The sequence below is a fragment of the Typopeltis vanoorti genome, chromosome 12, assembly GCF_054136105.1.
Source record: "Typopeltis vanoorti isolate ZY-2024b chromosome 12, IOZ_Tvanoo_1.0, whole genome shotgun sequence".
Lineage (NCBI taxonomy): Eukaryota > Metazoa > Arthropoda > Arachnida > Uropygi > Thelyphonidae > Typopeltis > Typopeltis vanoorti.
The window spans coordinates 134,213,916-134,228,229 of record NC_143560.1 but is presented as its reverse complement, the minus strand read 5'-3'; the positions used below and the strand labels follow the sequence as shown (position 1 = coordinate 134,228,229).

General features: G+C 35.7%; 1 protein-coding gene across 8 annotated transcripts in view; it reads right to left on the bottom strand.

Moving 5' to 3' along the window:
• Window positions 1-14,314, bottom strand: part of Rad17 (Rad17 checkpoint clamp loader component) — a 404,427-nt gene that overhangs the window by 131,466 nt on the left and 258,647 nt on the right. For all 8 annotated transcript variants that reach the window (XM_090401715.1, XM_090401712.1, XM_090401709.1 and 5 more), the window contains one exon: window positions 4,499-4,538. In XM_090401715.1, coding sequence (XP_090257841.1) covers window positions 4,499-4,538 — 40 coding nt within the window. The remainder of the gene's footprint in view (window positions 1-4,498; window positions 4,539-14,314) is intronic.

The window sequence follows — 14,314 nt, the reverse complement described above, 5'->3', positions numbered from 1 at the left end:
TATGATTTATGACTCATTCTTATGATTCATGTTTTGAATGTAGTTATTGGTCTGTCTCCCTGATGAAGTCAGTGTAATGTTCAATGAAATCTACTAGTGTTTTTGACTAAAATTCTATATGCATTTATTTTTATTTAGTTTATTGGAAACCAACCTTTACTGGCAGATATATTCACTCATCCTCACACCATCATTCAGCACAGAAGATGGGTATTATCAAGGCTTGTACATAGAACTCACATGATCTATCTTCTGATTACCTTTTGATGAACAGAATAAAATTAAAATAAAATTTGATGTGTAATGGAATAAACAAAATTACCATTCAAAAATTTATGGATAATTATTATCAATCAACCAGACTGCAATCCAATGTGAAACGAATTTCAATACCCTACCTTAAAGGAACCTCAGAACAAATAGCATTCACACCAAAGGATACATCACCACTTTTCTCACCAAGTGTCTCTCAGGTAACCTGCTGATGTCATCTTTGCTATTTTGGACAGATTGGATGTTCTGCTTTGATTTGATCAGAATCCAAGAACACCAAGACTGTATCACATTTTTGGAATCTGACAAATCTGGCTTTGCTTTCATGCTATTGATGCTAAGTACAGAATTCTCTGGAGCCAGACAAAGATTTTTCATTCGAGCAAATTCAAATTTGATTGTCTTTTCCTTGAAACATATGAAATGTTAAAAAATCATCCAACCCTGAACTTCTCAGAATGTATACTTTAACAATCTCTAAGTTTTAGAAAGTGATTTCTTTTAATTGTTCATAATGTTATTTTATTTCTTTTCTAAATAATTATTTTAAATTATTTTTTATCTACACAACTTTCACAACTGTTCCTTTGACAAACAGAGTAATCATATACTTCAGCTGTGACCAAGAGACGAGCTGGTATTCACATGCTTTATGACTCATTCTTATGATGTTCATAATGGATGAAATATATTGGAGTTTTTGAACAAAATTCTTTATCATTTTTTTTACACATGCGTAACTATAAAAGTTTTTAAATAAAACCAGTGTAATTACTGATGAAATAAATTTATGGACCAACTAAAAACACTCACAAACATTCACACTCACAGTGGAATTCATACCTATAACTTCTCAGTCTTTCGCCAAATAGGTCAGTATTGTTTTAGTCAAAATGCAGGAGATGAATTCTGACCAGCCTCTGGTAGTGCACTGTACAAAGTCCAGGAAGCAAAGAATTTAGAGGAGCAACATAATAATAACTTCACCTGACTATCTGATCTGGATTTACATGTGAATTTGGTCATTTCATTTTTGGAATGACAAGAATACTCTTATCACTCCAAAATGATATGAGAGAGAGAGGATCCGGAGATAAAAACTATGAGATTAGATGCAGGAGAATTCATCTCCTGCATATTGACTAAAACAATGAAGAACGAAATCTACAGCAAGTGGCAGACAGGAAGAAACAAGCATGATATGAATATGTATTTAGAGATTGATAATAGAAATCCCCATATTAATAATAATCCAGAATAGACTGCTAAAAATTTGAAGGAAGCAAGAACAATGGTTTATCTCATAGTTGTATAGCAGGCCTGTATAACTATAGTTGTACATACCTGCTATAAGACTTCAATAGCCTTTCCGACTCTGTGGAGTTCTAATATAATCTGGTTGGTGACAATGATCATGTGGTATCACTAAGGAAGTGGCAAGTTTATGAATGTTTCATTCAGAAAAAGTTACATGCTGAACAACAAAGCAGGAAATTATTACCAACTGAGGAGTATACCAAGTTCAGTGCAATTGTAACAGTTGCTGGATGGGAAGAATATCAACAGTGCATGGGAAACATTTAAAAATTACTTAAATGATGCAATATCAGAATGTGTCCAGAGAGTTCAAAGAATAAATAGGATAGGAGTCATTGGATGTGTAATCTTATTAAGCAAGTGATTCATAAAAAAAGGATGATGTGGAAGGAATACCATATGCATGAGGATGATGCCAATTACGAAAATTATAAGCAGCAGGCCAGTAGAGTCACAACTGTTGTACAGAAAGCTAAGTCTAAGTATGAAAAGAAACTGGCTCTGCAAGCTAAAGACAACCCACAAGAATTCTATTGATGTGCTACAAGTAAAAGAAAGAATTAATATAAATAAATAAATAAATTCCGTGTGATGATACAGCGTTCCCCCTTTTTATGGGAGTTCAAGGTACCATCTAGTCCCCCCAAATTTTATCCAGGCTTCAGAACTGGCATAGGCTGACGAATCAGACCTACGGCTGGGTCAGTATTCCTAAATGTAATTCGTGTGTGTCCTCGGACCGGTTTGCCTGCTTGTGGGATGAAAAACACCAGATAAATTGGATGAAAAAACCCTGCTGTCCACGTCCAAGACCGGCTAACTTGGCTATGGCTGAGAAGATCCTTGAGCTCCTCACGTCGTTGACGGGAATCGAACTTAGGACACTCCTTCCCCAGGCATATGGTTGCAAAGCGCAAAGCCACTAGGCTAACTGCATGGACTCTACTGAATGCAGATGGTGTGAGGGTGACATATGCAGAAGAGGTTGTTCAACTAACGAGAACCCATTTTGCTAAAGGCTATCAAACATGGTGTATGGAACATTGAGTTCACCGCCACCTCTTCATTGGATGAAGAAACTCATGCATATTAGAAAGTGTTAGAGCCACTGCACAAACTTAATAAGAATTCAGCAATAGGGGATAATGGGATATCAGCATGAGTGCTAAAAGAATGTTCAGCTGAACTGTCTATTCCTTTGATCAGGCTATATAACTTGAGTCTAAGAACAGGGGAGATTCCGCAGGAGTGGAAAAAATGTATGATAATTCTATTGCACAAAGGTAGTGCAAAGACCGATGTATCCGACTATCGATTAATCAACATCTCAGGAATGGTGGTGAAAATTTTAGAAAAATTGGTTAGGGCTTGCATTCAGAAATGGGTTGACAGTGAATCACTGCTTTGTAATGAACAGCATGTGTTTATTAAGGGAAGGTCATGTTTTAACAGCTTGCTCACATTCTATAATAAGTTACAAATGAGTTACAGAAAGGGAATGGACACCATGATACTTTTGAATTTAGCTAAGGCTTTTGACAGAATACAGCATGGAATACTGTTGCATAAATTGGAGAATATGGGATTGGATTATAAACTATAGGCATGGATAAGGGGTGGGGGGAAATCTGCATGATTCAAGATAACTAGTGGTGTGCCTCAAGGATCAGTCCTTGGTCCATTGTTATTCAATCTGTACATTAATGACATTGGGAAGGATTTGACATGTGACATACAGCTATTTGCTGACGATGCAAAGATAAGCAGGATAATCAGAAGTGCTGCTGATATGTGGTACTTGCAGAATGATTTGAATAGGCTGAAATTGTGGATATGTGAAAATGGCTGTCATTTCAACATTACAAAATGTAAAGTTATGCGTTTTGGTGTGATTAGATATTCAATATCGTATTATATTGGTGGGATTATCCTTGAAGAAACTGATCATGGAGTGTTAGTAAATGGCAAGTTCAAGTTCAGGGGCCATGCAGCAAATACAACTCAAATATAATTGCAATGCTGAAACAAACTTTCACATGTGAAGATTAGGATGTCATTTTGTCTCTTTACAAGGCCTTGATAAGGACTCATTTGGACTATTGTGCATAAGTATGGTCCCAAGTTTCCATTGTGATTCTGATAAGTGGAGAAAGTGCAAAGGGGAGTATTAAAAATGATATCAGGATTGTGGAAAACTGATTATGAAGACAGATTGAGAATTTGTAGACCACAGTCACTTCTTCTTCTTCTTCTTCTGCAGCTTCTCCCACTTAAGTGGGGTCACTGTTTCTTATGAGTCTCCTCCACACCTTCCTGTCTTGGGCTGTCACCACATCCAAGTTCTTCATCTTCAAGTCCTCTTCTACCAGCTCCCTGAAAAAAAAACTAGACCACAGTCACTAGCAAACAGAAAAACAGGAATGATATGATAGAGACTTACAAACTTCTGAAAGGGTCATACAGGATTTCAGTTAATGGAATTTTTCATTATGGAGGATGGGGAAAGGACAAGGGGACATCCTTGGAAGCTGAGAATGAATGCCATTAAGAAGGGAGTGAGAGCTAGATTTTTCTCTCATAGAGTGATGCGTGATTGGAATAAATTGCCAATGGATGTTGTGTGTGCACACAGTGTGAATGAATTCAAGAACAAGTATGATAGCTGGTGTGTGTGTGTAGTATGTGGCCTTCCTCGATGAGTCCCTGACTCCCTGAAGGTATGTCTTAACAATAATAATAATACAATATAACTACATTTTGAAAGCAATATCTGATTTCAAGGACTGGTATCTTCTCTGAAGACTTGGTTTAAAATCTTAATACTTTTTTTTTGGTTATGTGTATGTGTGAAAACAGTAATAGTTTTATAGATATTATAGATATGGGATATTAAAATTTAAATGCTTACCAGTAAATGTATCTTTTACAGATTGCATTAGGGCACGGCTCTTTAAAATAAAATAAAAGTTATTGCAACAAATGATAAAAATAGTCAATTTCAATTTTAAATGAAATAAATATATGAAAGAAAAGAAATGATACATATAAAGTACGATTATGACATAATAACAACAACAGCTAAATGCATAAATACATCCACAGTGCATTGTCAAAAAGCCTGGTTTAAGAGTATAATGGCATAATAAGATTACATAAAAAGAGGACTATGCCTATTCTTCATAAGCAGGGAGATATTCACATTGAAATATTAACAAAAAATTGACTGCCTTCATTCAAAAGTATCTTATATCTTCAAGAAAAAAAAAAAAAATGAAAAAGAGAGAGGTGAAAGTTGGAAGCATAAGAAGAGAGTATTAAAAAATAAGTGGAACCATGGCTTGAAATTACTTTGTAATAACATAAAATTATAAAACTACATTAAAATATCAGCAGAATGTTAATGCAAGAGGTACAGCAAGTAGCACTATTGTTCCATATCACTTAGTAGAGAGCAACTTGAAAACCTACATTCTCAGAAAAATCATGTTGACTATAAACATGCATGTTGCACATTTAAAAATGTGCAGAGGAACGTTCTAAGTAGAATTCATATGGGCAGAACACTAATTTTTTTCAGAGGAGGAGCTAGAGTTCATCAGATCTAGATTTGGCAAGGCTTTTTATTACGATGTTTGAAAAAATTCCAACACTGAAAAGGGATTTCCTGAACTCAAAATGAGATCCCATTTGGAGTTCGAAGTTACTTGACTACATGTTCTCCAAGCCACGGTCAAAGCTGAAGTCTACACTCGCATATTTAAAAGATGATTGTCATCTAACTGAACAAACTGAAAACCATGTGTTTCAGGATGACTCTATACAGTGTCATCCAGATGAGGCGGTAAGTACTGTTGTATATTACACTTCCAATTATTGCTAAGTGAAAACAAAGGTTATTCTTTAGAGGTACCTGTGGCATAATAATTAATAATGGAACACGTATAGACCACAGTAATAACTTTAATCAGTGGATCACCAATTAAACTGTTGCAGCATGCCAGAAGATTAATTACTAAAATATTATTAAATAATTCTTTAAAGATAATTATTTCATTGATGGTTACATAAAATAAGAGTCTCCCAAACTTTTGGGAGAGAGAGAGAGACAGTCATTTTGATTTAAATTCGGCCGATGTAAGAGGGCTTCGCAATTTTCTTTGAAAAGGCGTTCATATTTAAACATACATCTGTGGAGAAGACAAGCTTTATCCCACTGGATATTATGATTAGTGTCAATGCTATGTTGTGCTAGACCAGACTTATGAGGTTCCATATATTCGATATACTTTTTTCTACAGAAAGACCTGTTTGTCCAAAATAGGATAAATTGCATTTACATGGAATCTGGTAAACACCAGCCAATGATAGAGCACATAAAGTGTGCTCCTCTCCATCAACCTTACAACAAGAACTTTTCACTTTAAAAAAGTTAATAGAATCTAATGGTTACAACCCTAATCAGATCCAACAGATAACTGACTCCTATGTTCCAACATCTCAAGAGTCTTCAACAGACTGCAGAGTTCCAATCCCTTACATTTCAGGCATCTCAGAATCTATAGGCAGAATTTTAAAGAAGTATCATCTTATTCCCACATATTTTCCTATCGACAAAATTTCTCACTTGTTGCCATCTACAAAAGCCAAACTGTCACCTCTATCATTGGCTGGTGTTTACCAGATTCCATGTGAATGCAATTTATCCTATTTTGGACAAAGAGGCCATTCTGTGGAAAAAAGAATGAAGGAACATCAATATTATATTGAATACATGAAACCTCATAATATCCAGTGGGATAAAGCTTGTCTTCTCCACAGATGTAGGTTTAAATATGAATGCCTTTTTAAAGAAAGTTGCGAAGACCTCTTACATCGGCCGAATTTAAATCGAAATGACTCTCTCTCTCTCCCAAAAGTTTGGGAGACTCTTATTTTATGTAGCCATCAATGAAATAATTATCTTTAAAGAATTATTTAATAATATTTTAGTAATTAATCTTCTGGCACGCGGCAACAATTTAATTGGTGATCCACCGACTGTTCTTTACTTTGTATTACATTCCTTTAACTTTGTTCTACACTGAGGATATACTGTTACTTTCAGTACGAAATATTTGTACCTTTCTTAAAGATGCCAAGCTATTTTAAACCTGATTTTACTCCATTTCCCAAGTAAGCAAACAGACAAATCAGTCAAGTTTGCGCCTGCATGTATTGCAAGTCTAGGTGACCCGTAAAGTAGTACAAGTCTAGGCAACTCGTGGTAAAGGTGGAATAAGCTCTGATCACTATTCTTAATATTTCCCCTTAATGCAAAGCCCACCTCCTTGAGGAGATGTATGGTGCTATGCATTAAAGGCAAGAGGCCACTACTCAGACCGGTTTAGACCTTTATTGAGGTCTCATCAATGGGAGCCAAGCTTAGAAATACCAAGTTAAGTAATACAGAGCTTATAAGTATTTTACCAAAACAAGTTACCATAAGGTGCTTTGACATTAAATAAAAATCTCAGGATGAGAGATAGAGCTTATTCCACCTTTACCACGAGTTGCACTACATTACAGACATGCAGGTGCAAACTTGACTGATTTGCCTGTTTGCTTACTTGGGAAATGGAGTAAAACCAGGTTTAAAATAGCTTGGCATCTTTAACATATATTATACCCAAGGTAAAAAACTTTCTACATCTATCTCTCATCCTGAGATTTTTATTTAATAAGGTCAAAACACCTTATGGTAACTTGTTTTGGTAAAATACTTATAAGCTCTGTATTACTTATCCTTGGTATTTCTAAGCCTGGCTCCCACTGATGAGACCTCAATAAAGATCGAAGCCAGTCTGGATAGTAGCCCCTTGCCTTTAATGCATAGCACCATACATCTCCTCAAGGAGATGGGCTTTGCATTAAGGGGAAATATTAAGAACAGTGATCAGAGCTTATTCCACCTTTACCACGAGTTGCCTAGACTTGTACTACTTTATGGGTCACCTAGACTTGCAATACACGCAGGCGCAAACTTGACTGATTTGTCTGTTTGCTTACTTGGGAAATGGAGTAAAATCAGGTTTAAAATAGCTTAGCATCTTTAACATATATTACCCAAGGTAAAAAACTTTCTACATTTGTACCTTTATGTAATTAAAGTTATTACCGTGGTCTATACGTGTTCCATTATTAAAGGTTATTCTTGCATTTCCACTAATATTTTAACATCCCCCCCCTTTTTTTTTTGTTTCTCTTAAATAAAGAATACCTGCATAGACACAAGACAAATATTTTGCAAAAGAGCCTGGACTTTAATTTAATGAAAAATACAGAATTCGCTGAGCAGAGTAAGAAAGAATAAGGCACCAAAAATTAAAAAAAAAAACAGAATATATAAAACAATAATCAATATGGTATCATGAACTCATTACAGATATTTGCAAGCTGATTTCATACATTTCAAGATTGCAGTAATTAAGGGCAAAAATTGCACACCTGAAATGCTTTTCTTTGACCAGTTCTCAATTTTAATCCCACAACTCAAGCAAATCAACTACAGAACCCACATTATTTCAAACAATAATATAAAATGTTAAGGACCATGAGATCAGCAACTGACTACAATATTCTCTTCACCAGATGCTATTCAAATAATTGACAACTGTTAATTTTTAGGGAAAGACAACATATACTATTATATTAATTAAAAAAATTTAATTAATACTTCCTATATTTCGGTAATGTTACATTACTATCTTCAGGGAACATAAAAAATAATGATATGTGCACGCAGGCACTAACACTGAACAAATATGTTCATTGTTAGTGTCTATGGTCGTTACTATGGTTGTAGTAAGACAGTTTGCGACTACAAGAGACCTGGTATACTCTAGGTATGTCCAGGGGAGGTGGCTGGTCCTTGGGGGACCAGGGACCAAACAGGCAGGACAGCTAATATCAGGATATCTGAACATAAGGATTATATCTATTTCCACCAATACAGCCATTCAGGACTTGCAAACCATGCTTTGGACACCCACCATAAAATATACTGGAAGAAAGCCACCTTACTACACTGAAGCCAGTTTAAATATGAGAGATTATTCCTAGAATCAGCCTCAGCTCTAAAAAAACTCCCCAAACCTCAACAAATTTGGATGCATGAGACTGCCCCAAATATGGGAAGCTTACATTCTTAGAACATCAGCCCAACAGCCAAGACTACTACCCAATTTAGCCTGCTAGTTGGCACCTTTTAGGACTCTAGGACCAACTTCAGTTGTTGTCTTCAGCCATATTTGTTCAGTGTTAGTGCCTGAATGCACATATCATTATTTTTTATGTTCCCTGAAATGTAACATTACCAAAATATAGGAAGTATTAATTAAAGTTTTTTAATTAATATAATAGCATACATTGTCTTTCCCTAAAAATTAACAGTTATGTATCACCAACATATAAGTTTATCTACAAGAATTACAAATAATTGATAGTTCAGGCCAGTTATCTCTGACTGGCTAATGACCGCCTCTCACTCTCCAAAAGTTAACAGTTAAAATGGCCTTGTTCAATTTCTTTGTGGAATAACAGTTAAAGGTGTTAGCAGATTTTAATTTTAAATAAATGAAATAGTGAGGAAATAACACCTTTGCCGTACAAAACTGATGCACTCTTATACATGATGTTCTATATATTTACTTCAGTCCTGCTCAAGCCTAAAAGAGGGCTGAACGGCATTTTTCTTGGGACAATCAAGTAGATTTCTGATTAGAATCTAATCAGAAATTGGAATCTGATTAGATTCCAATTAGAATCTAAAACACTGGTAGAATTAATATTCTGGCCACAATATACAGTGCACTAAAAAAAAAGTGCAAGAAACTTTGGTGAAGTCTAACTGGATAAAATGCTTGGAAGTTGATTATTATTCATGCTGATGTTAAGTGGAGAAAACACGCACGTAAACAAAATAATTAACTAAGTAAATTTATTCGTAATTAGATTATTAAGCCAATATTTTGCTTCATGAGCAAAAAGAAATATACTAAGCATTTACATGCAGGCATACTAGCAGTAAGGCAAACACAGACTGATTGCAGAGGGTTGATTTCTATAGTCTTGAGTGGCCTCCCATTACAGGTACAGTAATTGAATCTTGCTAAAAGTCTTAAAATTATGGTTTCTCAGATTTCTGGTAGTGTGATGCAGCTGAATTTGTTTAAGTTTGTAGAATGGTGTGGCACTTTGCTAATTCCAAAAAACAGTCTCAGCAGATCCTCTTGCTTAAAGTCTCAAAATGATGGTTTCTAATTTTGGTAGTGTGATGCAGCTGAATTTGTTTAAGTTTGGAGAATGGTGTAGCACTGTGGCAGATTCTAAAAATAGAATCTACACAAAATTCACCAAACTTTAAACAAATCTGGGTGCATCACACTACCAAAAATCTGGGGAACCATCAGCAAGATTCAATCTCAGCACCCATTGAGAGTGCCAGTTAGGATGGGAGCCTGCCCTTTACAATCAGTATGTGTTTGTTTTCCTGCTGGTATGCCCGTGTGCTTGTGATTAGTATATTTCTTTGTACTCATAAAGATGCTTTGGTGACCAAAGTGAAATATAAGATGAGTAATCGAATTAGCTAAATAAATGTAGTTAGATAATTAATCTCTTTATATGCGCATTTTCTTCACTAAGCATGAACACGAGTTTGGTGAAGTCTGGTCAATCTGCAGCCTGTTCACTTTAGACTGGATACACTAACCACTCACTACCAGGCCAGTAAAAAAAGTGATGCTATTATCAGGATGGGCGAGGGTGTTCCACAACAAAGGAAACATAGCCATGGGCCAAAGGCAAGTTTTCTTTTGCTGAAATCTATTCCAGGAGTGGGTTAAAAAAAAAGTCAAGGGCTGAAGGACTATCTAGCATTATGACAGGTAGATGGACCACCAGGGCAACGGCACACTTCCACCAGCTTTATCCATGGAACGGGAGAAGGGAAGCCAGATTGAGTGTGGATGCCAAAGTTCCTAAAGAAGATAAGAACACCACTTGGATCTCAGGACTGCAGAAAACCAAGAGACAATCAAAAAGCCTGAGTAAAACTTTTTTTTTTTTCTTTTGAATTTTGTTCCTTTTTTTATTTTCTCACTTGGATCTTGTTTTCTTTATGTTTCCTTGGAAGCATAGGAGATTCCTTGTGACTTGCAGGATAACTGTGTTTGATTATGCTGTCCTCCTTTGTTTTTAAAGAGGAAGAATCAAATAATAGGAGATTGTAATGGGAGGCAAAATGCTTGCAAACCTGCTGTCCACACAGAGGAAACCAACTTCTGTTTATACATTGACAGTGTCTCCTGCAGAGAAATTCTTGCAGAATATAGATAAATAAGTAGCAGCCATAATCATAAGGAATTAAGATAATGGAATTCACTTATATTAGAAATAAATTATTTAGCACGAGCAGAATTTTTGGCCTCATTTCAAGGTCATTTTCAGCACAGAGTTAAAGAAACAAAATAAAATAGTATAGCAATTGAAAATTGTAGTGCGTGCTATAATACATGATATTAAATGCAAGAGGAAAGCTTGATCTGCACAGTAATGAAGGGGATGAGCGGGATAACCTCCCAAAATTGGGAAAGTTTTCAAAGATAATTTCTGTTTAAGTTTGGATGATGAATATAGGCTTGATAGTTTTCTTTATACAATCTTTCTGATGACAAATGGCTTTCATCAGAAAGTCATTTTTCATCAGACTTCCATCAGAAAGCCATTCTGATGAAAAATGACTTTCTTGTAAAACTTTAGTCTTATTCCAATGAATTCTGTATCTACTATCAGAATCATGAAGATAGATGTAATTTTCAAGTTCTTCCAAATGTATTCGAACAGATCATAAAGTTGTCTGTTCATAATATGAGACACCACAGCAGAAAATTCTATAAACTCCTACATAGGAAAAAATATTTAATAAAGAAATCAGAAAATATAGGAATATTTTCCTGCATAGGAAAAGAAAATAGTTCACCTTTGGAGAGAGTAAAAATGATTTTAGTTTGAGAACCAGATGGAAGGTTAATCTGGTGAACTTCTAAAACAAACAGCTGACATTAGGAATGGACACTCAAGAAACCTCCTCCTAAGGACTGGGATGAAGGCCAAAATTATCAAAAACTTTGTTGATGATGTTGGTGTTGTAGCCAGTGGAAATGAAAATAACTATAATAAACTAGAAGAGAATCAGTGGAGCATAACAAGTGTGCCAATGCACTAAAGTCTCAATAATGCCTAACTTCTGTGATGGATGATGATGAGAAGCAACATCAATGTTGCTCCCAGTACTTGTTATCTTTCTATATACTGAAAACTGGCTTTGGATGATGACCAGGAATGAAAGGTGCTTGTTGTATTTTATTTCATAAGTAAATTTAATCCTTGGATAGACTTAAGTAATTTTATGAAGAATAACATAACTGCAAAAATGCTGGCGTACTGAAACCTTGAGGAAAAAGTAAGGATATGCTGTTCTAAGTGTTCCATAAAATAGTTGGCTAAGGTAAAAGAAATAGGCAAACCCATTATTGCTCCTTCAATTTATTGCAGAAAAAGTATCTTGTGTTTATATTCCCTCGACGAGTCTCTGACTCCCTGAAGGTCTCTCTTAATAATAATAGTATTTCTCTCTCTCACACACACACACTAATAAATTTCAGAGCTGAGATGCATACTTCCTGGTTAGAAGCGTTGTTCTGATGGAAAAATTTTTGTAAAAAGTATTGGACCAAAGATGTAAAAAAAATTGAATGCAATGTAGTGTGCTGTTACATAACATTTTAATATTCACATCTGACAAAAATTTAAAGTAGATCACAATCCTCAAAGATCTGAGAATTTGCAAACCTATATCCATTCTCTGCATTATTAAAAATCTTGGAGAGGATTCTTCCCTGTAGGACAATCCTCTCCAAGAATTTTGCAGTCATAAGTGAGAAACAGAAAAAGTCATAGAAGGATGAGCATATGGCTACCATACTAATGCAAATTTTAAAATATATACACTGGAACTAAATCCAAGCCAAGCATTCTCATCGTTGAAAGGGAACAACAGGGAAGTATGGGAATGCAGACAAGAGTGGTATGATGGGAACTTTTTCAGCTCCTGAGCTACTAGAGTAGCCATAAAGCCATGCAGGAACACTGAAAGAAGAAAGCAGCTGTTGTCAGTAGTGACTTGAGGCTGAAGACGAATGATGTCAGACACGGTCAGCTCCAGAAAATTACAAGAATGATCAGAATGACTGTAATATTACAAGATGGAACAGATTAGAGCCTCACCATCTCAACTTTCAATTACAGATCATTACAGATCACAGATTAAAGAGCCTTAGTCATGCAGAAGAAATTGGGTCCCCCACAATGAAATCTGCTGTATATATACAACATGGGGAAGAAAATGGCAAAAATGGAAACTGTAGGATGATGATGATGACTCACAGTCATCAAGACGTCATCACTGATCAAGTTCATCTAAAAACCACAAACAGGCAATAGCAAACAGCCACATGGAATGCTAGAAAGTCATGTTGTTGTTATGTGCCTCTCAGTCGTTTTAGACTTTTGGTGATCTTGTGAACATAGGCTCTCCATCCCACTTGGCCTTTCTTTCAGCAATTCTAAGATAAGTTCTTTTATGTTGTCCATCCAATTTTGCAGTCTTCTTCTTCTTCTTCTTCTCATTCCTCAATCTTCCCCAGCTTTTTCCAATTATACATCTTCTTGCATAATATGTCCAAAGTATATCAACTTCTGTTTAGCAATCATCACCTCCAAGGAACATTCTGTCTTTATACCCTCTAAAACCTTCTTATTGGTCATTCTTGCAGTCCATGGGATTCTTAACTGTCTCTCCCTGATTCTTAACTGTGATACTAATGCAGAAGCAATGGAGAGGTCATATTTACCTATACGAGTTGCCAACCGGTGTACCACCTTATTATTAAATTACTCTGGATTTAGAGAAAGATGTTGGAAGTTGAATATGACCTCTCCATTGCTTCTGCCACTCTGGGTCTGCCTCCCACTGACGAGACCTCAATAAAGGTCGAAACTAGTCTGGGTAGTGGCCCTTCCCTTAATGCATAGCAGTATACATGTCTGCAAGGAGATGTGCTTTGCATTATGGGAGATACTGAGACAAGGAGTGATGAGAGCTTGGTCCACTTTGCTACGAGTTGCCAAGGGATGTACCATCTTACCTCAGTCCTGAAGATATTTTCAGGCGCAAACTTTGTTTGCTTACACTTGGATAAAGGATTAAACTAAATTTATTATAGTCTAACCAAGTGCAAAATAAACTTCCAAAATTATTTATTTAGGAGGCAAAGAGAACACAAGAGGTGTTGGAGTCATAATAAAAACAGGAGTTTCCAAAAGCATTCCTGAATATTATTGGCCTATAAGTGAAGAATCAAACTGCAGGAAAATCTGTATACCTTGAGGATACCACTGTGTAACATTTTATGAAGAGATAAAAAAGTTATCAACCAAATAAAGAATGATGATATTCTGATTCTTATGGGAGACTTAAATGCAAAAGTTGGATACACAAGAAGAGGGATGTCTCCAGTAACTAGTAACTTTATGAGCTTAGTGATATGAATGACAGCGGCGTAAGGCTAATTGAGTTTTGTGAGCAAAATGACATGATAATAGCAAACATCTTCTTTCAATGACC